Source organism: Orcinus orca, chromosome 1, assembly GCF_937001465.1.
Source record: "Orcinus orca chromosome 1, mOrcOrc1.1, whole genome shotgun sequence".
Lineage (NCBI taxonomy): Eukaryota > Metazoa > Chordata > Mammalia > Artiodactyla > Delphinidae > Orcinus > Orcinus orca.
In genome coordinates, this window is record NC_064559.1 from 34,471,457 (window position 1) to 34,495,964 (window position 24,508).

Consider the following 24,508-nt stretch of genomic DNA (forward strand, 5'->3'; position numbering starts at 1 on the left):
TGACAGCTCTGACAGAGGGCCGGCCTGCATCCGGTAAAGGCGGATACTTCCGGGGAGCCAGTGTGCACACACGCAACGCCTCACCTCTCAGCCTCCCCCTGGCTATTCTCCTGTCCTCCCCGCCCCCTCGGGGCAGATGGCAGCAACTGAGCTCCTCATTTGAATATCCAGATTGTTTCCTCTGAGTGACCCTCTCTCATTGGCCTTGCTCCCCTGGGTGAGCATGGAGCGGGTGCAGAGAGGGGAGGGTAGCCGTGGGGGCAGTTGGCATGGGAGGCCCTGGCTCTGCCAAGTTCATGCCTGTGTCCCAGTCAAAACAATAGTACCACTGTCAGCAGCTAACCCACAAAAGTGAGAGCGATAGAGAGAGCAACAGAGACAGACAGAGACAGAGAGACAGCAAGAGGAGGGGAAGGCAGGAGAGTGGAGAACAGAGTGGTGGCTGAAGGCCACTTTCATGCCTTTCAGTACCACTCACTGGCTCCATAAGAAAACAAAAGCCACTTACGTTTGCCCTGCTGGCAGGCCCTGATGGCATCGCCCGATGCTGGCTGGGGGGATCTGCAGGGCAGAGGCTGGCAGCAGGGGTACCAGGCTGGCATTTGGAGCCAACCATTTCCTTAGCTGGCTCCACAGGCCTGGGATAAGGTGGGTCCCTCCGGCTGGAAGCCCGGCGAAGGCGGGGCGGTGGTATGGGTCGAGAGCCCGAGGGGCCGCCCCTCCCAGCGGGATGAGCCCCCGCACCAAGCTGGGGTGGGGAAGACCAAGGCCGCATTTCCCCCTAAGAACTGGCAAGGGCTTTTTGCTTTGCCCTAGCTTCTTCAAGGAGACTCTGGACCAAGCTCCCTCCCAGAACTCTGATAACACACAGGGGATGGGGGAAGGGCGAGGGAGTGGGGGGGAAGCAGGAGAGCGAGCCACAGAGGTGACCACCTACCAGGGTGGCCTGCCGCTGCGCAAGCAGGCCCAGCTGTGCAGAACAGAATCTCCCTGTCCCTATAAATAGCAGGAACAGCCCCACCTCTCAGAGCAAGTCCTTTAAAAAGCCCTGCGCTCTAGAGCTGTGACTTAACCCAGGAGCTGCCTCTGCTCTGGGAGACTCTCTTAGCCGAAGCACAGGAAGGAAGGACCACGTGGCTTTTCCAGAGTTGTGAAGGATCCCAACTGCTGGGACACAAGGTGGGAAAGCCCCAGTGTCCCTTAGACAATGGATAAGGAGGAAACAGGGAGGGAATGAGGTGGAAAGCTGTCAGGACAGAACTCATCAGCCACAGGGGTGCCTCTCGACTCCCCTGGGGTCAGGGTTTCCAAGTGCAAAACACAAAGCAGGCTTCAGGTCCCGCCCATGGAGATGTTGCTGACACTTTTTAAACCAGAAAAAGATCAAAGCTGCCCTGGAACCTACGCCATGCTTCTGTGCAGAGAGTTTTCTATTTTATACTATATACTGATAAAAGTGAAATAATTACTGTCACACTGCATACTTTTTTCTTAACATTTTCACTGTGAAAAGAGATGGATGACGGTGAGGATTGCACAACGGTGTGAATGTACTTAATGCCACTGAACTGTATACTTACAGTTGGTTAAGACAGTAAATTTTATGGTATGTATATTTTATCACAATGAGAGAGATGTGCGGGGGCACACACACAAGGACAGGGAGGAGAGAGACAGAGGGGGAGAGACAAAGGGAGGGAGACAGAGGGAGTAACGCAGAGAGAGCCAGCGAGCTAGCGAGTGAGAACAATGGAGCTTTGGGATGAGACACAGCAGGGCTAGCCACTGCGGATCATTAGGCAGGGTTGCTGAGGGGTCTGGACCAGGGTCTGGGACTTAGTGAGCACTAAACATTGGTTAGTATCATGACGGAACCTCATCACCACGCAGCATTTTTGGCAGAGCAGAAAGTCAGAAAGCAGAAGGAACCCACCCCAGTGCCCAAGGCCATTCGGCCATGCCGTCAACAGTGTATCCCCTCACCCCAGTTCTGTCCTTATATCACGAAGTGGGTATTCCAAAACGCCTGCCCCCAGAAGGACCATTTGGCCAAGATACACAAAACTGGCCCTGAAAAGGAGCCTTCTCTACTAGTGTCCCTCTTCCCTCCCCCACCACGGCCCGGGGGCCCAACGTCAGAAGCAGAGGGCAGGAGAGGACTGAAGGGGTGAGTGTGGAGCAGATTGTGGTTTGGACAGCAAAGAAGAAAGGGGGACTCTATTTCTGAATGACAAGGGGAAAGGGGACAGAAGAAACATAATCAGGTCCTCACCGGAGCTGCAGAAATCTGGAGGTTCTTGCCAGATGTCCCATTTTTCCGGTTGGCGTAGCGGGAGGTGTAGGTGCGGGGGGGCACCTGAGGGGGCATGGTCTTGCTCCGGGCCACAGGTTTTCCAGGAGTGTCCTTGCCAAAGTTCAGGAGTCCCCGGCCCTCCTTCCAGCCCCTGGTGGCGTCCCGCAGCATCTCTGCATCATAGGTTGACTTCAAGTTGAGCCGTGTAATGGCATCATTGATACCGTCGTAGTCCATGGACCCCAGTAGGCGCCCTGGACCCCCACCTCCCAGCTCCTCTTCCTCTTCTAGGAGCTGATGCCCCAGCAGTTTGCCTGGAGGTTGTTCGACCAAAGAAAAAGTGTTGATGTCATTGGGCCGGGAGATCTTGGAGGATGAGGGGGACCCCTTTCTGGGAGGCAGGGGAGGAGTGTCCCAGATACAGACTCGGGGAGGCAGAGGAGGTGGGGACAGTTTCTTCAAAGAGTCGTCTGTGTCTCCCAGTCCTGGGGACAAAGAGAGCCCCCCATCTGAACCATCAAAAATGTAGAGATAGTCTCCGGCCAGGGAGGCTTTGGGCCAGGGATCTGGGCCAGGCTGGGAGCCCTGGGAGGTAGAGTGGTTGGGCAGCCCTTCCTGTGGGGAGAGCGAGTTGTAATTGAGGGTAGGGTCAGAGCCAGAGAGACCACGTAAGAGCTTGAGGTCCTTCCGCCTTCCCACTGGCTTGCTGTAGAAGTCTAGGACAGGCTCATCCCAGCTGATGAGAGAGGGGTCTGTGCTCTGCTTGGCTCTGCTTTCCTCCTTGTCGTGCCGAAGCCGGGACAGAGCATCATACTCCATCTGCAGGGCTTCGGCCATGGCCAGCTCTTTGCGGCTGATGCCCACAGACTCCAGTGACTTCCAGTGATCCCCACTGCCCTGAGTCGAAGACATGGTGAGGATGGGGGACAGAGGAAACAAGGAAGTCTTCTACTTCCTGGCAATGTCAGTTCTGCAGGGTTGTGGCATGGTGTCTGGGCCCCTGCAAGTGAGGAGGAAAAATATCAATCATTCAGTCACAAAAAGAGACGTGTCAATAATCTGATTGGGTGACATAATCTGGGCCACTGCCTGTTTCTTGAGTGCCTACAACAGATGGAGAGAAACAGAAAGATGGAGAAAAAAAGAGATACCAAGACAACTTTATTTATCTGTTACATCCATCTACCCTTCCATTCATCTATACATGTTTCCATTTCTGGTCCCTAAATCCCATCCTCATCTCGCTCACAGGCACCTTGTATCAGCTAAGAGGAAAAGATGGAGACAAGGGCTCTTCAGTCAATTTAAAGCGGACGGCTCTCCAACGTGGATGGACCTAGAGATTATCATACTAAGCGAAGTAAGTCAGACAGAGAAAGACAAATACCATATGATATCACTTATATGTGGAATCTAAAATCTAAAAGGAACATATCTATTAAACAGAAACAGACTCACAGACATAGAAAACAGACTTGTGGTTGCCAAGGGGGGCGCGGGTCGGGGGAGGTTTGGGAGTATGGGATTAGCAGATGCAAACTATTATATATAGGATGAATAAACAACAAGGTCCTACTGTTATAGCACAGGGAACTATCATCAGTATCCTGTGATTAACCATAAGGAAAAAAAATATGAAAAGGAATATATATATGTATACCTGAGTCACTTTGCTGTATAGCAGAAATTAACACATTGTAAATCAACTATACCTCAATAAAAAATTTTTTTTAATAAAATAAATAAAGAGGACAGCTCTCACACACTGCTGGTGGGGAACCTTAAATGGTACAACCACTTTGGGAAATAGGCAGCTTCTTGAAAAGGTAAGCATCCACCTACCATATGACTCAACTATCCCACTCCTAATTACTTACCCAAGAAAAATGAAAGTATATGTCCACACAAAGACTTGTATATGAATATCCACAGCAGTCTTATTTGTAACATCAAAAAACTGGAGACACGATTCACTTTGTTATAAAGCAGAAACTAACACACCATTGTAAAGCAATTATACTCCAATAAAGATGTAAAAAAACAAAACAAACAAAACTGGAGACAACCTAATGTCCATCAGCAGGTGAATGGATTAAAAAAAATATGATACGTCCACACAACTGAATACTACTCAGCAACAAAATGGAATTAATTATTGACATATGCAATAACATGGATGAATGTCAAAATAACTATGTTGAGTAAAAGAAGTCAGAGTATGAGTGTGTAGGATTCCATTTATATAAAATTCTGGAAAATGAAAACTAATCTACAGTGACAGGAAGCCGATCGGTGGCTCTCTGGGAAGGGGTGGAAAGAGGGTTACAAAGGAGCACAAGGACACTTTGGGGACGAGGAAAATGTTCACTGTCTTGATTGTGGTTTCACGGGTATATACATATGTCAAAATTTATCAAGTTGCACACTTTACATATGTACAGTTTATTATATGTCAACTATACCTCAATAAAGCTATAAATGAAAAGTACAACAAAGCCCTATGAAACAGCTACTCTGACTGCACTAAGATCCTCCCAAAATGCACCGATATGAGTCAATAAAACAAAGTCTGCCAACAGGTGAGACCCGGGCACCTGATGGAGTACAGGTGTGCCGAAATACTGATTTCCCTCAGCCCTTAGGAAGCCAGACAGGCAGAGAACACCCGCCACCTGCCAGCCGGCTGCCTCTGGCCACGAGCAGCCCCTTCATTCACTCCAGTGTTGGTACCCTTTTCCTTTAGAAGCCGTGACTGAAGGCACGGTTGCAACGACAAGGCGAGCTGGCCCAGTGGTTCTCAACCCTGGCTGCACATTCGAAACCCTGGGGGAATTTTTTAAAAGTACCGAAGCCCAGGTACTCTCAAGAGATTCTGATTTAATTGGTCTGCAGTAGGGCAGTGGTATTTTTTTAAACTCCCCAGGAGATTCTACTCTGTAGCTGAAGCTGAGAACCATGGACCTGTGTGTGTATGTGTTTCAGATTAGGTTGGGGCAGGCGATTATTTAGTAAGTGGTTTCTGACCCTTCTCACCAGCAGCTGCGAAGTTCACGATTGCATAAAATTATCAAAAATCCTTCATTTTATTGTACTGTTACCCAGCAGGTAACAAACATGTGAAGCACGTCCTTCCTCATGACTAGAAAATTGAAAGCATCAATAGGGAAAAAGTTCAGACAGATTCGTGGGTGGTAAGTTCCATCAGACCCCAAAGGAGTTAGGACAAGAGTATCCCTCAACCTGAGGTGCCCCTCCAGGATCCTGGGGCACCCATCAGGCACAGGCTGGCTCAGTGAGTCTTAGGAAGTATTTTCCCCAAAATGGAATAGCCCAAGCCCAGCTTCAGGGCATAAGAAAGCTGCTCTCTGCTGATTTCTCTGCCTGTTGAGTTTCTCCACGCTTCAACAGCTCCTTATAGATCACTTTTTATCCACAGAGGGTAAGAGGGAGTCTTGCTATTTAAAATTCAAAGGAATTGGATGCGCAGATGAAGATACCCAGAACTTGGCTGCCCAGAGTTGGGAAACTGGGCCCAGGAAAAGGAGGGCCTAGTACTTTCGATGGGAGACACAAGATAAATGCTCAAAGGTGAACTGAGATTAAGCCTTTTAATCCAGAGAACAACTGTATTTTCAGCCCCAAGCTGGGACAAGCAGAGTAGTAACACTGGCCTTAGCCAGGCACCACTGTGAAGAGAAAAACCGAGGCCATTGGAAATAATCTCTCTCGCTTTCCTGCCTCTCTTCCCTACTAACTTAACCACACTTGCATTTGGCCTCCCTTCCTTTTTTCCTTTTTTATTTATTTTATTTATTTTTTGGCTGCGCTGGGTCTTCATTGCCGTGCGCGCTTTCTCTAGTTGCGGCGACCGGGGGCTACTCTTCGTTGCAGTGCGCGGGCTTCTCATTGCAGTGGCTTCTCTTGTTGTGGAGCGCAGGCTCTAGGCGCGCGGGCTTCAGTAGTTGTGACGCATGGGCTCAGTAGTTGTGGCTCGCGGGCTCTAGAGCGCAGGCTCAGTAGTTGTGGCACATGGGCTTAGTTGCTCCGCGGCATGTGGGATCTTCCCGGATCAGGGCTCAAACCCGTGTCCCCTATATTGGTGGGTGGATTCTTAACCACTGTGCCCCCAGGGAACTTCCTGGCCTCCCCTTCTTCCTTTTGGTCTCAGGGAAAGCAGGTCCCCGCTTCCCACTGAAGTAGAAGCCTCCAGAGCCTCCAGGGCGCTTGCCCCACACACTGGATCTCCTCTAGGCTGATGCTCCACCAACCTCCCTTCCCTCTCCTGTACTTTCACCTCTTCTCCTTAACTGGGTCTCTCTCTTCAGCACATAAACATGATCAAGCTTCTTCTAGCCTTAAAAAGAAAAAGAAGAAGGAACAAAAACCAGAACCCTACACCCTAAGCACCTTCTCTTGCCTTTCTGTCCTTCAGCTCATACCCTCCCTGTTCTTCCTTCCCTTCCCAGTCAAGCTTCACAGAAGACACACGATGTTTCTCAATTCTCCCTTATTTACTCTTCAACTCACTGTAATCTGAAACTTCTGCCCTCAACATTACACTAAAATGCCCCAACAACAATGCCCAGGCCACCCAGAAATGCCTGGGCAGACAGGCATTTCTATCTGCCCAGACGTTGCTGCTGCACTTGGCTCTCAGACCATTCCCTTCTTCCTTACATCCTCCACCCCCTGGCTTCCATGACACTACTCTCTCATGTTCTCCACCTCTGTCATTGTCCTCCTCTTCCTTTGTCCAACCCTGAAATATTGGTGTTGGCTCAGGACTCTATTCTCAGCCTCTGTTAATGTGACAACCCCACTGGGCAGTCTCATCTGTTCTCCCACTCACATCACGTGCGTGTTGATGATTCCAAATGTGTGTCTCCCCCATCAAGGTGATATGCCCACCCATGTCTCAAACCCCAGATGTCCAAAACTGAACTATCACCTTCTTATTTCCTTCCCACAACCTTCTCCTCCTTCCTGGTTCCCCATCTGGGTGAAAGGCACTATCCAGTTACCCAAGCTAGGAACCCGACGGTCATCCTGGATTCCTCCTTCCTTTTCACCCTATATCCAATCACCAAGCCTGCCAACTTTTCCTCTTAATACTTCCCAAATCTAGTCCTTCCTTCTATGCTAACTGCTGCTGCCCTAATTAAACCCGTATTTTCTCCCACTTGGGCTATTACAATAGCCTTCAAACAGTCCTTCCTCCTCCTAATCTTTCCTTCTCTAAAGCTTGCTCCCCAGAGCAGTCAGAGGGCTCTTTCTAAAGTGTAAATCTGATCATCTCACTCTGCTTAAACCCCTTCAAAGGCTCTCTATTTGATTCCTTTACAAGGCCTTTATCACCAGCCCCCATCTCCCTCTCATCTCCAACCATTCAGAACCACGCAGTTGATACCTCCGTGATTTCGTGCAGTACCTTCCTGCTCCAGGGCACGCCCTTCCCAACTGCCAACGCTCTTTGCCTATGTGATTCTAACTGCTCAGACTTTGCTCTGACATCAAGTTCTTCAAGAAGCCCTCTCTGAACCTCCAGATTCAACAATGTGCCCCACCTTCACGCTCCCCATAGCAACCTGTATATACCTCAAATATCATCTTGAAACATTTTATTCAAAATTAAATGTGTATGGGGCTTCCCTGGTGGTGCAGTGGTTGAGAGTCCGCCTGCCAATGCAGGGGACACGGATTCGTGCCCCGGTCCGGGAAGATCCCACATGCCGCGGAGCGGCTGGGCCTGTGAGCCATGGCCGCTGAGCCTGCGCGTCCGCAGCCTGTGCTCCACAATGGGAGAGGCCACAACAGTGAGAGGCCCACGTACCGCAAAAAAAAAAAAAATTAAATGTGTATGAATCTGTCATCTCCCACCAAGATCCTCAAGTTCCAAAATCACCTCATTTCCACTGAGGAAAATGTACTTCAACTGGGATATAAGGGTAGAGCTTTCTGGTGGTAAGAATTCTCAGACATAGAGATGTGTGATCAGGATGCAGGTGGGGTCCTTCCCTGGGGATCCTTCAAAAGTAGGACGGGGTTTCAACTAACAGGACCAGGTTTGGCATCTGTAAATGCAGGTGGGTAGATAGACAAGACCCCCACAGAAAGTGCCTTCCAGCCCTGGGATTCTTTGATTCTGACCTATTGATTCCCTTCAGTCACATTTCTCAGAGGACGCCAACGTTAGCCCTGGGAGGAAAGAGAAGAAAGGCCTGAGGGGGAATTCCCTGGTGGTCCAGTGGTTAGGACTCCGCACTTTCACTGCTGAGGGCCCGGGTTCAATCCCTGATGTAGGAACTAAGATCCCACAAGCCACACGGCGCGGCTGAGGGGAAAAAAAAAAAAAGACCCGAGGGAGATCCAGCAGGCCCAGCTCCTAAGGCTCTTCCCAGACTGGAATTCAAACACGGAAAGCTGAGCCACCCCTCTCTAACCACCGGCCCCCTGGCTCCCGGCCAGGACACCACCAGACTGTCTGTCAGCTGTGCAGAGGAGGCCCAGCCCATCTTGCACCCGGGGCTATACCGGCAGCTGCACCTTCCGAAAAGTGCAGTGCTCTGCTCGCTCTGATGCTGAGGGATCCATGGTGAGGAGGCAGGACAAGCAGCATCCCCCGCAAGGCCAGAACACCAGGACCGGGAGAGCCCGCCCTAAGGTAGGGTGAAGGTTCAGGGCAGCAGCCAGGCACAGGGGAAATGCAGAGAGGGAAAGAGGAAAGGCAGGAGCAACCAGTCCCAACCACCTGCAGCTAAAGGGAGCCGGCTTCCGCCGGGAATTTCATCTTCCAGGAGGGGTGGGGATACACAAAGTATTTTAGGAATCAGAGCCTCGTGTTTCTTGCCTCCCCCATTCTCTTCCCCAGTTCAGCTCCCTCCCTGCCAGGCTCTGCTGGGTTGACAAATTCTCTATTGCCTGAGTCCTCAAGGGTTACTAGGGATTCTGTAAGAAAGCAAATATCCATGTAGGTCCCAGGGAAGAGTTGGGGTGGACGAGGGCCTGGGGTCTTTGCTACTCTGCAGCTCATCCGGGAAGAGAAGGCTGGGGCCAGTACCGCTCTGTTGCACAACTCCACGGAGCACCCACACACTGTACTCTACGTGAATGACACCTTCTACCACAACAAAGAGAACGGTGCCTGCTGGAGTCGTGCACCTTGGTGGCCCTAGCTGTGTTCTCTTCTAGTATCCATCTCTCAGAAAGTAGATGGAAACCATCTGAAAGACCATTTTCAGCCAGATTCCTTTCACCACCTGCATGCACTAATTGTTAACATTTCCCCACATTTGAGCACACTTTCTCCTTCTCTGCTTAACATTTTCAAACATTAAGATGCAAACACTTCACTTCTAAATACTTCAGCCTGAATCTCTACGAAACTAGGACATTCTCTGATGTAAACACAATGCCAGTTAGCATACCAGCTAAATTTAACGTTGACAATACATTAAATTGTAATTGTTATTATTTAACAATAATATTATCTAATATAGGGTCCACATTTGAATGGTTGTAATTATCATCTGGAAAGTTCTTCAAACATACAAATTCCTGGCCCCTCTCCTGGAGGGTTTGATTCAGTGGGGTGAGTCCCTGGACTCTGAACATTTCAAAGCCCCTCAGGCAATTCAGATGTGCAGCAAAGTTTGACACCAAAGACTAGGGTTTCAGAACTACCAGGAAGACAGGACGGAACTGGGGAAAGGAACCCCAAAGAGCACCAGGCAGTCAGCTGGTAAAGGAAGAGGGCATGCTTATGGCCAAGCAGGTCGGTGCCAGGGTCTAGGCGGCACCAAACTCAGCCCACACGGCTGCCAACAGATGGCTGGAGGTCACGGGGGGAGGAAGGGGGTCAGGGCAGAGCCACACAATGGCTCAGAGTCAGAGCATGGAGAGAAAGGAGAGGGCACTCCCTCAAGTGAGTTGGCTCTGTTCCATGCCTGTGCCAGAGAGGGAGGGGCCCCAGGGTCCAGCAATGGCACCAGCTGTGGGTGGAGAGGGCTTCCTGTTGTCTTGCTGGACGGCACCGTATGAGAACTACCCTGCTCGGGACAGACTAACGGGTCTCGGTCATCTCCCCAAATCCTGAGCCACAGAGCTGGATTCTAATGGGCGGTGAGTACCAGCTACGTGCCAGGTACCATGCTAGACCCAGAAGTATTCAGATGACCATGGCACAATTCCAGGAAGCTTACAGTCTAACAAAGGTGACAGATGTATCATAAATAATTCAATCTCCCCTTTCGGGCACAAAGCAGGGAACCTTGCACGTCCTGACCCATCTTCACTGAGCAGGGGAAATGGAGAGCTATGGAGAAAGGTGGTGAAAAATATGGAGGGTCTCAAGCCCCCAGCCTGTTAGTAGTTTTTACTAAGGGAAGATGACTCAGTTCTAGGACTGCCCTAGGAAGAGACCTTCAGTACCTCCTCTCAGGACAGAATGGTTCAAGGGGTTAAGGACTTAATCCCTTTGGATCCCAGAGCTTTCTCTTCTGAGAGGACCCTGCCCCTATCTACCCCCAGCACCCACACTTACCCAGACCCCAAATCCCACTGGTTTTGCAGCCAGGTACCCGTCCCCCACCCCTCACTCCACACTCTGCTGCCCAGCTCCACCTCTCCCCTCCCACAGCCCCAGCTCCAACAGGGAAGTCAGCATGCCCTGTGCCAGGAATACGACTCCTCCAGCAGGAAGGTATAACAATAAGTCAAGTAGGTCAGCTCCCTGCCTCAAACAGATGTGCAGCTGATCCCTGCTTCCGTATTGAAAACCTACAGGTTTTATACAGCTCTACAAGCTTCTTTGATGTCAGGCCCATCACTGAGTCACACTCACCAACAAAGTCTTTCTCTTGTTTAACTATGTTCTCTCTGTGTGGTTCTCACTTAATCCAAATGTGAGGAGACTGACTATAACTGCTTGCGTTTTCTTCCCACTCATACAGCCCCTCTCTAGCATCCTCTCAGCCAAATTAAAGCAGCCCCATGTGGTTCAGTTTTGCTACTGGAACTTACTTTCCATTTCTCTCTTTCCTGGGCCTACCCGGACTCTCCACCAATTGAAGCCAAAGTGGACACAAGAGTTAATAAAGGGCTCTCTGGGTCCTAAGAGAGCAGAGGGACAGGAGGCTGTGTGACACAGTTACATCAGTTGGGTTTGCATTCAGAGTCCTGAGTCCTCGGTCCCAGTTCAGAAACCATTTGTGCAGCTGTTCTGTTCACACACACACACACACACGGAATCCCTGGAGATCACAGCTCCTAGCACACACCCTGTAGATTTTGGATCTGGGTACGAAGAGAGTCAGTGATGGAAGAGGTGAGGCAGCTCGTGGCTCCTCTCAAAACTTTCCTTCCTAGAGTTGGCGATTAAGATGGCAGGGACCAGGAACTGGCAATCAGCTGAATGGAACGTTTGGCAAAAAGGAAAGAAAGGTCTTGGCCAGGAACCATCCCAGGAGCCAGAACAGCCACATCTCCCCTCTGTCTGATTCACACTTCCTGCTTTTTCCACCCCCTGCCCTCAGCCACCGCAGCCCCAAGTTCCAGGCCTTCTAGCTCAGATCGGCCGGGTTTCCTCCAAGGAGCACGGTGGTTAAGAATTACTCTTCCAGTTTCCTCGACCCTCCAGAGAAAGGTGGTGGACAGGACAGCAGAGGAAAAGAGGAGCTCCCAGGATGACCTTCCCTTAATAATCTTGGCCTCCAGCTGAGAGGACTCCTGAGGAAACTTCTTTACAGACAAACTTCACACCAGCCCACCCACATGAGAAAAACCACCTGTCATTTGCAAACAGCAACATCTAGGAAACCTTAGCCTCTCTGAAGGCCCTGTAGACTCCTGAAGCATAAAGGAAGCCCCTCTGGGAGGAGGATGTAAGGAAGTGGGTGGAGGAGGGCATGGGGACACGGCAGCCCTTCTCCGTGCCACTTGCTTGCTGCAAACCAAGGGCTCCTGCAAGGCTCGGACTGTCGCCTCTGTCACCTATAGCTGAATCTCCAGTCCAGCTTCCCCAGCTCATGCCCTTTGGAATCCACTTCTCCAGGATTCCTTCGTGGGCTGGGAAAACTCACTAGAGGAGGCCAGCCCATTAAGCAGAATCCAGAAAGCAGGTCACAGCTGTTCCCGTCCAGCCGGGGCACCAAAGCGAGGACCCAAAACGCCAGCAAGGCTCTGCTCTGCCTGGAGGACTCACCGGAGGGGAGAGATGAGAGGCAATGTCCTCCACCTCACGGCTCAGGTCCCAGGTCCTCACAAGCTAGGTGGGGCTAACCCATCAGAGTCTGCAAGGAGGAAGGAGGCAGCCCTGAGCAGACTTCAAATTACAGCCCAGCCCCATGGCAAGGGGATGGGGATGTATCTCAGGGTAACTACAGAGGCATCAGACTAACCAGAGTCTACCGAAGAATGCCAGTGAGACCATCCTCCAAAAGAATGACATCTTTGCTGGGAATCAACACTCTGATCTTTAGGGAGTGTCTCCAATTCATTCAATTATAACAATTCTTTGGTTATTTTCTGGTAGCACCTTTCTTAGACATCTAAAAGGTAATCTCTCTTCTCCATGACAGGGTCCTACTGTCTAGTAGAATGAGGCCCACAAAGGGTCAGTGACTTTGCCCTGCGTCTCACGGCAGAGCCACAGCAGAGTCGGGAAGGGCCCACAGAACCAATGTGGGGAGGCTACTTGGTGCTGGGCCTCAGAAACAACACTGGCCCCAGCCCTGCGCTCCATCCCATGAGTACACACTTGGCACTGAATGTGCCAGAGCCTGGGACGAGAAGGACCGAGGGACTTGGTCCCCAGAACAATTCTACAGAGTAGAGAAGGTGGGGCCAGCAGCCCCAGTGTAGTGGCACTGCCTGTGCCAGGGGGCAAGCACAGGCTGTGTGGGCAGCTGACAGCCACCTGCTTGGCTCGGAAGAGGGTAAAAGGCAGTCGAGCAGAAAAAGACTGAGCCAGTCATCCATGGGAACCTCGGAGGAGCAAAGACCAGCCGCCACACCATGCCCAGGGCAAGCTCCTTCCTGCCCTCCTGGTAGGGAGGCTCTGCGCCACTGTCCACAAGCCCTGCCCACTGTCCCTCTGCCACCACAGTCCCTAAACTAGCAATCTTGACATGCTGTCTGATAATAGAGAATATCTGCAATCGGTGCTAACTCCCCAAATCGAGAAAATCCCTGATAGACTGCAGTCACTCCCAGGGACCCAGAGCCACAGTAATCACACAAACTGCACACCTTCCCGCACCCTCCGACTCACTCCCTCATTAGCTCCCTAAGGGCAGGAGAAGAAGCTGGCCTAGACACCACGAGGTGACAGCCTTAGCGCCACTGGCAAAGAAGCCTGAGAAAAGTAGACGGAAAGTTGGGGTTTTTTTTAAAGCAATGAAGTATTTTTTTTTCTTTAAGCTTTTAAGTTCAGACGACAAATCTTATTCTATCTATAAACTTAATAATTTTTTTCCCACAACTCACACACACACACTGTATTTTATTTTTACAAGAGATAAATAAACTGACACCAAGCATTGTAAATGGATGACCGCAACAAAGATTGCAATTACCAAACACGAAACACACTCATACTATGTCATAATATTGACATTCAGTCCAGGAATCCTCCACTGTAACAGCTCCTTTACTTTGCAGTGAAAATTGATTTGTATATTTTTTGCCTCTGAGTAGAGGAAAGTTGAACCAGAAGAAAAAGGAAAACAGGACCTCTAAGCTCCAGGGGCAGCTCTGGGCCTTCCCTGTCCACATTCCAGCATTCGGGGACAGGTTGGGCCAGTGAGGAGAGCACCGGGGAGGGAAATGCCAGGGAAGGAGACTCCAGACACAAGAGCCCAGGAGGGCCTTTGTCCAAAGGTCACCTGGCTTCTGGACAGCCTCAGGGACAGGTGTTATTTCCTAGGTCAGGGCAGAGTGGAGAAGCCCTGGGGTCCTCACAAAACAGGGTGGGAAAAGAAAAGGGTGTCAGCTCTCAAGTAGCCCCCTTCTTTCAGACCAGAACACACACACACACACACACACACACACACAAAAACAAAACACCACCAAACATCTGATACTAATTTACACAGGGGTGTTAGAGGCCAAAGTGTTAGTCCCTCCCAGGGACGTTTGCATTTAAAAAGCAGAGTCTGAGGAGAGGGGTGCTCAACCTAAGGGAATCTGGAAGTGGTAAAGGAAATTTCTAGTGGCACTGGGAGAAATGACCCATTAAAAGGTAGGGGAGGGCTTCTCTGGTGGCGCAGTGGTTGAGAGTCCGCCTGCCGAGGCAGGGGACGTGGGTTCGTGCCCCGGTCTGGGAAGATCCCACATGCCGCGGAGCAGCTGGGCCCATGAGCCATGGCCACTGAGCCTGCGCATCCGGAGCCCGTGCTCCGCAACGGGAGAGGCCACAACAGTGAGAGGCCCACATACCGCAAAAAAAAAATAAATAAATAAAAGTAGGGGAGGTGAATCTCTGGCATAGGCCTTGCCTGTCCATGGCCTCCCCTGGTCCCAGTTCCTGAGCCCCAGGAATCTCTTGCCCCTCTCCAGGACACAAGTCCCCCCAAGCGCTACCCACCAGGCAGCTTGTCCCTTTAAGTCACTGACCCCCCCCCATACTTGGCCTTGGCTGCTGTTAGCCTGGCCTCACCCAGCAGCCATGAAGTTCCACTCCACTCTTCCTGGTAGCAGGCCGGAAGGATGTCCTGCTCCAGGTCAGCCAAGGACACTGAACCCTGGGGGAGACCACGGATTCTCTCTTACCAAGGTCAAAGGAGAAACCCCACCAGGATGCAGGGCCCTAAGGGCCTAAGAGGGAACTGAGAAATGAGATCCTCTTTGAGATGGCCTCAGTGTCCAGAATCCCCAAACCACAGGGAAAGGGATACTGAGATGGGGGGACTGGGAAGCAGGCAGTGACCCTGACAGTGCTAGATCACTGGGGATCCCAGCTAGGGCTCCCCTCAACCTGGTCACTCCCTAGACCTGTCATAGTGGTAGTTCCAGTGCCCTGGTCGAGACTCCCCAGTCCTGTTGCCCGTCCCGCCTGACTCTTAGGGCCTGAAAAGCCGTGGGTGCAGCTGGAGGCACTTTGCCCTTCCTCCTGCTTTCTCTCTCCTCTTTCCACCCCAACTCAAGATCCTCAGAAACCTTCCCTGGTCAACCCTTTCAAACTGTCCTTTCTTCTTTTACTCTCTCAGTGTCTCCCAAACACTCTGATGCTGCGTGGGTGACATGACTGATTAAAATGGGGGTGCCGGTGTCTGGGGCACAAGAGCAACACATTCGCCTTGGATGGTGTTAAAACAACTGTTCTGCATCTCTGCACATGGAGGGGTTAAGAAGATTTATTTTCTAAATAGGAAGTGACCTAGCGGATGGGGGAGTAGACGAGGGGTCGTGTCAGTTTCTGTGTTTCCCTGTATATGCCCTAATGCCTTTCTCCCATTTCCTATGTCCCACTCGCACGGGAAGGTCCCAAGGGAGACAGAGCCCAACTCTATACCCAGCATGGGGACACTCAGCAGAAGAGTGGACTAGCTGCCCACCTGGCTCAGTGTAGCACGCTCACATCCCACCAGCCCCACCTTCATGGGGCCCTTGCCCGTGTGACCCTCAATCGGGGTCTACCAGGCTAGCAATAGTCAGAGGCCATTCTCAGCAGGGATGAGCTGCATGCCTGCAGCTGGACGAGAGCAGCCAGAATGTGACTGAATGTGCAGCCATAACGGAACTAACCATCCTTAGCTACCTTGCTGATATACCACTGCAATGTATGGAAACTCCATTACAAAGTCTGTCAAATTAGTACTACACGGATATGTCCACTGTCGTGCCTGGAATCAGGGTATCACACTTTGTTTTGGTGAAAAGAAAGAGAAGGTGGGTTGGCGGGGGGGGGGGGGGGGGGGGGGGGGAGGGGTGCGTTCAGAGAGGGAGGCTAAGTGAATATGAGCATCACAGAAAGAGGAGGAAGGAAACAGACCTCCCCCACCCACCCCAGCACTTTGTGCCAGGTATTGTCTTGTTTAATCCTCATGACAATCCTTAACGGTGCATATTATTATCCTTATTTTATGAAAACAGAAAAGGAATTGAGTAATTTGCCCAAGGTCACACAAGTAGTAAAAGATACTGAGTCAAACTGTTGTAAATCATCTACACTTCAATAAGCAAATAAATAACATTTAAAATTAGAATAAATAAATAAAAGTTAAACTGAATCTTGTTTGAGGCCAAAATTGTTTGAGGTCTTTTTCCCGTCCTGCCACGGAGACCCAGGCATACTGCATTTCATCAAATTTTCAAGCTGATATTGGTGACTATTCTGGTACACCCCCAAGCTCTCCCCAAACACCAACACACTGTGTCACTGTCTCAAGCCACTGAAAACAACAAGCAAATAAATAAATAAGCAATCAAGCAAACAAACCCTAAACACCAGACCCACAGTTTTGCAGATAAGAGAACCAAAGACCGTGGGGGAAAAATGACTTGCCTGAAGTCACACAGGTAGTCAGTGGCAGAAGTGGAACGGGAAGCAGGTCTCAGACCCCCACTCAAGTGCTCTTTCCAGACTGAACCACAACCAATCTTGTCCGTTCCCAAAATCCTCCAGGGAAGAAAGTCCCTCAGCCTTTCTGTTCTAACCTCTCTCAAATTGGTCCATTCCTTTCCAAGATTCTGATTACTTTCATTAAGTGAAATAAACTATCGAAAGCACATATTAAGCACCAAAAAATTATTATTCCTTTCTGTTACCTGACCATTAGAATAGCATTCTAGCTAGCCTCTCTGCCTCCCCTGCCGACTCCTTGAGGTATCTGCACTCCGGTGCCAGGGAATCCTGCAGCACAGCTCTGATCATGTCATTCTTCCAATGAAAAACTTTGTCTCTCCCCTTCCTTATCAGGTACTCAAGACCTCCCACACTGAGTCCCAGCCCAGTCCCCTGCATGCCCCCCAAAACGCTGATGGTTATTAACCATTCTCCAGGGCCCCATGTTTTCCCACAAAACTTCACTCATGCTAGTGCCCTCTACAAATACCTGCTCTTACATTAGAGCCTTCTTTCATCTCCTACGACTGAAAGTGACTTTGCTCTCTTTCAGACATCTGTAACATTTTTAATGCATCCCACTGCATTTATATTGTTTTGTATTACCCCACTGGTGATTAGAATGAAAACAACCTATCCATGTAGGTACTTTATAGTTACAAAGCACTGTATAGGTATAAGTCCATCAATTTTAAGAAAAAAATTACCTCCTATTTATCTTTGTCTTCCTCACGATGCTCAATACAATGTTCTACACATGGCACAGAGCTGTTAAATACTGTGTTCTGAGGGTGGTCTGACCAACCCAGAGAAGGGTTATCACTTCCCCGCTGTAGCATCAGAGATTCTGAAGCTGAATGAGGAAGGCAAAATTGTCATTGGTTTTTCCAGGTCGATACTCCATAGCATTTATTAGATACTCAGAATTTAGAGACTCCCCAAATATTAAGCACTCCAGTCCTAGCTTCTATACTTTTATGAAATGCTGCCCAAGATTACACCAACTCTTGGGGCAGCCACAGGACAAGTGACTCATACTGAGCTTATAGAATTACCGTACTACGTAAAGAAACTCATCCGTTCACTTGCATTTTTGGAGTACAATGTGGGTACCTCAAGGTCAGGGGCCATACTGAACTCAAGTTTGTATCCCTAGGGTTTAGCACAAACCTGCTATTGGAAGATGATAAAATAATTGTGGCCACCACCATTTACTGAGTCCTTCCCATGTACCACGCACTGTTCCAGGTAGTTCATTTTGTCTGTCCTCTTCACTGCGGTGCACTGAGGAGAGCGTCAGGTTCATCATGTACATTCAATGCATAACGGGTGACGGATGGATGAATAAAAGGTAAGATGCAAACTCCTTCAATGCCTCTGGCCAAATGAAACTACTTTCCCTCCACCTCTTTCACCACTCGCTTCATCCCCCATCCCACCCCAATGCCTACTCATTGTTCAGATCTCAGCTAACATTTCACTTCTTCCAGGAGGTCTGACCACCCTAAATGCCCTGCTTACAAGTTCTCAAAGCACCCCATACTACCCCACCCCCTACACCCAGCCTACTCACTTGTCTATGTTCCCAACCCAGCAATGTGTTCGGAAGGCTGTGTGTCCTAGTCACTGAAAGCACCTGAAGTCATAAGTAAGCCCTCAAAAGACATCTGTTGAATGAACGGATGAGCTCTTTTCAAACATTATCTGACAGACTTTCATTACTCTTGTGATCATTTCTTCCACAGACGACTTTAAGAAGAACACTTGCTGCTGTCACCTGGCTCTTGGGGAAGTCCCATCTCATGCAGAACTTGGGCCTCGTTGACATTTTTTCCTCACAGGTCCCTCCAGTGTAGCACAGAAGGGACACAGGTTCTAGAGGTATCCTGACCTACACTCCAACTTTGGCTCTTCTTTCATTAGTTGTATAATCTTAGCCATGTTTCTTAATCTTGGTTTGAATCCAAACCTAAGCTTAACCTCAGTTCTCCCATCTGCAAATGGGGATGAGACAATTTCATTATCACCCATTTCCTCCAAGGATTGCGGGGGGCGGTGTGGAATTAAGATAAAATTTCAAAAGCTATGGGTAGACAGACACTCAGTGCTGGTGGCTATTCTTCTTTATCACATGCTCTTGCCTTTCTCGGTAGTTGAACTTTTCCTCAAGTGGCTCCTTTTTGCCTTCCTTGTTGGGACCATCTACAACAGCATAATCAAAATTGTGCTTCAGAGAATTGCCAACCCTTTGGAACCACTCTATCTTTCAAAGTCTCTTGTCAGGGAACTGTATCCATATTTTCTCTTAATAGAAAGGAAGGAAGGAAGGAAGGAAGGAAGGAAGGAAGGAAGGGAGGGAGGGAGGGAGGGAGGGAGGGAGGGAGGGAGGGAGGGAAGAAGAAATCTGCCTTCTTGAATTCTAAAGTGAAAATCTGACATCCTGGTTATAATATTTTGGGGAAAATATAGTTGCCTTCTCCTACGTTCCCATAATATCCAATTTGCAAAAAATCTCTCCATTTTGGGTCAGAATTAAATGCGCTGTAATAGTGCTCCTAGTACTTTAACTTCTTTTACCCTTTGGAAGACACAACAGCATGGCAAGTCAGGAATGTGACAGACACTCTGCTTTCAGAAAAGTGGGGCTCTCAGAGATGTTTCAACAGTGGCAGGGCTCCATCATTACTCCTCTCTGGGTTCTAGGTTAATTTGGACCTGAGACGGGAAGAGCTCATATCTATTTCTTCGCCCTAGCAAAGCAAACTGTACTATTTCCTCAAAATGGAATCTCCTTGGCTCTCTAGTCTTTTCCCCTCACTCTGTGCCTTCTGGTTTGCTGTCAAGGGTACCAAGTAGACTAAGATAGAAAGAGAGAAAAAACTTGGCAGGAGAGGTTGCCTCCATGCAAGCTTATTCCTGGTGGGCCTGGGGAACATGTGTGAACAGCTCTCATGCCTGGCACCCACCTCCACTGTGGGGAGGATACAGAAAGAGAAGCTAACCTGTAAGACAGGATCCACGGACCAGAGACTTAGAAGGAGGCACAAAGCATCATGGAAAGAACTGCCAAGGAGAAAAGAAACCACTGCCCAGGAGATTAGTCTTGCAGTGACTAGGGATGGCTAGGGTTAAGAGAGAAAGGTCCAGGAGGAAGGGAGTTGAACAATGTTTTCGAGAAAGAAGAGTGGCAGGTGTGAAAGTTAAGGAGGAAGGAAAAGAGTTTCCAAAGAGGCAAATGATTTTTGGCTTCTCTCTGAAACACTATGAAGCCTCTGCTCGGTAAGACTACACCTACTACAGGAAGTTCTCAAGAAGAGGAAGGATGAATTGCTGAAGATCCCTTGTCATAGACTCTGTATTCTGCCTTAGGGCTATTGGGAGCCCCTCTCCTCTTCCTTCTCCATATCTCAAGAGCCTCTGCCCCAACACGGGTGTCCTGTGTCCTTAATCTCTTTAACAAAATCAAGATTTGAGGACAGTGAATTCCATCACCTTGAGAGAAGAGAATTTCCCAACAATGATAGGGTCAACTGATAGGCCACTGATAGGTACATTCTAAAGTGCCAAAGGATAGGTCCTTTTATTAGTAGTAAAGTGATCTGTGGGGCAAGTAATCATGTGACCTTGGGAGAGTCATTTCTTTGCAGGAAAATGACTTTCCAATTCTAAAGCTCTATGTGATCATAGGAAATACAAGAATTAAGGAGGTACTATGCTGGACCTGCTATGCTGGGTGGAGGAAATTTGTCCTCCAGGGCCTCTGTTATCTAAGGTATGTCCCAGTCTGGTGACATTTCACAAGCATTCAAATCAAGGGATCCCGTATGAATGAATTCTGTAACTCTGCTTCCCCTCTTTGTTCTCCCAAGACCCAATATCTCCCTGAGAGTGGCACCCAGGTTGTGAGCACAGGGTCTGGAGTGGGATTGCCTGCTTTGAATCTCTTCTCTGTCATTTACTAGCTGGCTGACATCAGTGTCAGCTATTATATTATTTGCCAACTCAGTACTACCCTGTCTATAGACAGTAGCCAACCTTTGGGGGTGTATGTCTCCCCCTGATTTCCTACAAATATCATTAAGCAGATTTCCCTTCTCTCCCAGTTCCCACTCTACCAACCCTTTAAAGAGAAATACCCAAAGAACAGTTACCTTGGCCTTGTCACATCACTCTTCCCTTAGTCAGAAAAGAAAGGTTCCGGAACATTCTCTAGTTCATATCCCTTTCCTCCCACCCCTCCCCCCATCCCCACCAACTCTCCCTCCCTCATTATTGAGACTAAACTCATGATGAATAACCTACATTTGTATAGTACTCTGCAGTTTTCAGAGTGCTTTTGCATACATGATTTTATTCAGTTCATGGTAAGCAGTGTATTTCATCCTTAAAACAATCCTATGAGCCAAGGGTATATTTTTCACCATTTTACAGATATGCAAACTGAGTCTTAGGTTCACAAGTTGTCCATGCTCACACAGCTAGGAAGCCAGGCCTCCTGACGCTGAACCCATCCACTGTTTTCTCTACTATTTCGCATTATCATGTCCAAGTTCACATCCTGGGAACAGGAGGGGCCCGAAGTTTATGGCCAGTTACAAACCCCTAAAGGGAACAGAGATCCCTCATTTTTATTCCTGCTGGCTAGCAGGGCTGTCCAGGCTGAATGACCATACACATGAGATGCCTGCAAAGGGCCAGGCCTAGGTGGGGTGGGGCCACCACAGAGAGACCAAAGGCCCACAAGGGTGTGGGGTATCTGCTAGAGCACCACTACATCATGGCCAAGGACACAGGTATTCCAGGACAATCCCAAAGGAGAGCCCCAGGGAAAAGCCTGAGGACCCAGATAAACTGAACCTTCCTCACCCCAGCACACCCTGTGGGCCTCCCTCACCAATGCTTCCAGGGAGAGGGAAATGGACAAGCTCCCTTCTGGCCAGGGCTGAGAGTCTGATCAGATTCAGACACACACACCCATGCACACTCAGCAGTAAATTCAGAGCCATGGAAATCAAACCTTGGCTCACCCAAAGGCCAAAGGAGAAGCAGCCACAGCTTCAGTCCAGGGTTCCGGCTCAGAGCCACCATCTCCTCAGATGCTGGCGGCCAGGCAGAGCTATAAACTGTGCCTCGACTTAATTTTTCCATGGACACAACCCCAGATGGGACCGCCAGGCTCTGAAGAAGCTTCAGTTCTGAAGCATCATAACCTCTCTGTTCTGGGATCCAAAGCTAGAACTGGGGAGGGAGGAGTATTTGGGGATCAGGTTTGCCACGCCCTGGACCATTTCTCTTCCAATATCTTTCCAAGGCCTAGTGCAGCAATACAGTAAGTTTTCATTCAGCGGCAGATACAGGGTTGGAATTCAGTGCAAATTACTTACATCTGCTTGGCCACAACCCAGATAGTCAGGTAGTTTAGAGAGAGAAGGAGGGGCATGTTGGCCCACTTCTGGGATCCTGGGTAGTTGTGTGCTAAGGAATCTGGGCCATGCTGGGTCCAGCCTGCACAGGGTACAAAATTCTCCAACACAATTGAGAAAAAACATCAGGGCAGCCGAGACAATAGAGATTCCACCCCAGGCACGACTGGTGGGACTGGGGCGGGGAAGCCACAAAGACCCCACAAGGGGTTGGAGATGGAGAGAAAGGTTGGCCTGAAGGGGTACGAGCAATGGCAGATTCTTCACACACGCCCCTCAGCCAACTAGGGTGTGTGCACTAACCTCATACATTTGGTAACCTCTTCCCACAAACCAGGAACCTGCCAAGCCCCTGGGCTTCCCACCCCACCCCACCCCATCCCAGCTTGGCAGCCTCCCTTGGGCTTCCTGCTGCTGCGATTGCTCCCCAACATCAAAGCCACCGATGTCGGAGCTGAAAACGAGAGACAAGTACAGGCCAGGAGAGCAGCGCCTCCCCCAAGGCTCCGGAACTCAGGCCTGGGGGCCCCTCTCCCTCTCCCAAGCTTTCTCCTTTTGCTGCAGTATCCTTATAAGGGAGAAGCCAATTCTACTATCCATCTGGCTAAAAAAAATGTATATATTTCCCAGGCTAGATGCTGACTTTCCACCCACTCTAAGAGAAAGCACCCCACCACCACCCTCACTCCAGGGCAGTTTTTGCTTTTTATTTCTCATTTTAAACAAACAAATACCAAAACCACTGGCTGGTTCAGGTCGCCTTGCAGCAGCTGGGAGCCAGGAAGTGTGTTTAGAAGAAAAGGGGTGGGGAAGAGTGTGCCCTGGGTCCGAGACGCCCCGAAACCTCTGGAGCGGGCAGGCAGTGGGGGCTGGCAACCTGCTCGGCGCCAGGACTGGAGCTCCGTTCCCACCGCGTCTGCGTCCCGCCACCGGGAACCTTCGGTTCCTTCCATTGTTGCCCCTCGGCTGTTGCCATGTTGGAGGGAGAGCCCCTGACCTCCGCTCGCTCCACTCTGCGGGAAATCTGCAGACCCCGGGCCGGTGCTCCCGGATGGGTGCGCGTCTTACCTGTGCTCACTGCGGGTTTCCTGCAAAACCCGACGTGTCGTGTGCTCGGCGACCTGGGCTGCTGGCTCCACGGCTCCGGGCGGCTCCGGCACCCACGCGAGGCGGCCGCGCACCGCCTCCTCCCGGGCCGCTCCCCCTCCGGGCTGCACGCGGCGGGCGCCGGCCCCAGGGTTCCCGGGGCGGCAAAGAGGCAGGAGAGGTCGCGAGGACCAGCTCGCAGCGGCGGGGGGGCGGGGGCGGGGAGTCCTCTAGGCCGAGAGCGTGAGCGAGCCCGCAGAGTCAGGCAACCCCAGGTGAGACAATAGCGGGAGCAGCGGGCGAGAGGGGAGAAGCCATCTCCCGGAGACCTGGCGCACTGCACGGCGACGTGAGACTCGGCCAGACCCGGCGCGGACAGGCAGCCGCCAGCCGCGGCTCCAGCCCGCAGCGCCCACTGCGCCGCGAGCGGGAGGATGGGGCGGGTCCTGGAACCCTGACCTCCCTCCCTTCCCCCTCCCCTCCCCTCCCCTCCCGTCCCTTCCCCTCCCCTCCCGTCCCTTCCCCTCCCCTCCCGTCCCTTCCCCTCCCCTCCCCTCTCCTCTCCTCTCCTCTCCTCCTCTCCCTCCCTCCCTCCTTCCTCCCTCCTCTTCCAGTACGTGGGGGAAGAGAAAAGCGCTGGCGTCAAGTTGTGCTTCGGGAATCCAAGAGCCAAGATTTCCACTTCCCACTCGCGTGAGGGTTTTTGCAGATGGTCGTTACTTTTCCCTGCTGGGACCCCTTTGCTCTGTGTCAGATGAATGCCAAATCATTCTACTGGAAATGACAGAGTTTTGAGGTCCATTTATCGGTTTGCGGAATTTCCCCCCATCATTAAGATAGAGATGCCGGAAAGAACCCCTACCTTGAGGATGGAGGTGGCGGTGGGGGGAAGCTGTCTCGGCGCTTTGCACATTCAAACTCATTCGTTTTTCTATTCGCCCTAGTGGGTCTTCTGACCCGAGCCCCAGAAAATAGCAATCTACAACCTGAGCGGGGAGCGGCGGTAGTAGGTCCTTCAACCCAACTATCGCAGGGGAAAAAAACTTTCATAGTGTGTTATATTTAAAATTTTGACTCAGTACCTTTGTTTGAGCAGTGGTCTCTAGAAGAATTTTCCTAAGGGCTCCACCCAAAGAAACAAATAAT

The 24,508-nt window shown here is 50.4% G+C and overlaps 1 protein-coding gene across 7 annotated transcripts in view; it reads right to left on the reverse strand.

Annotated features, from left to right (window-relative positions):
- PIK3C2B (phosphatidylinositol-4-phosphate 3-kinase catalytic subunit type 2 beta) overlaps window positions 1-23,819 on the reverse strand; it is a 61,631-nt gene extending 37,812 nt beyond the window's left edge. For 3 of the 7 annotated variants that reach the window (XR_007476347.1, XM_049707567.1, XM_049707577.1), the window contains exons 1-2: window positions 23,345-23,819; window positions 2,273-3,293 (exon numbers count right to left, since the gene is read on the reverse strand). Coding sequence is in view for 5 of the 7 variants with exons in the window: in XM_049707567.1 (XP_049563524.1) it covers window positions 2,273-3,205 (933 nt within the window). In the remaining 2 variants the exon portion in view is untranslated. Of the gene's footprint in view, window positions 1-508; window positions 986-2,272; window positions 3,294-23,344 lie in introns of those variants that run through there. The other 4 variants (XM_049707586.1, XM_049707601.1, XM_004282466.4 and 1 more) reach the window with 3 other exon arrangements.
- Between the last annotated feature and the right edge of the window lie 689 nt (window positions 23,820-24,508).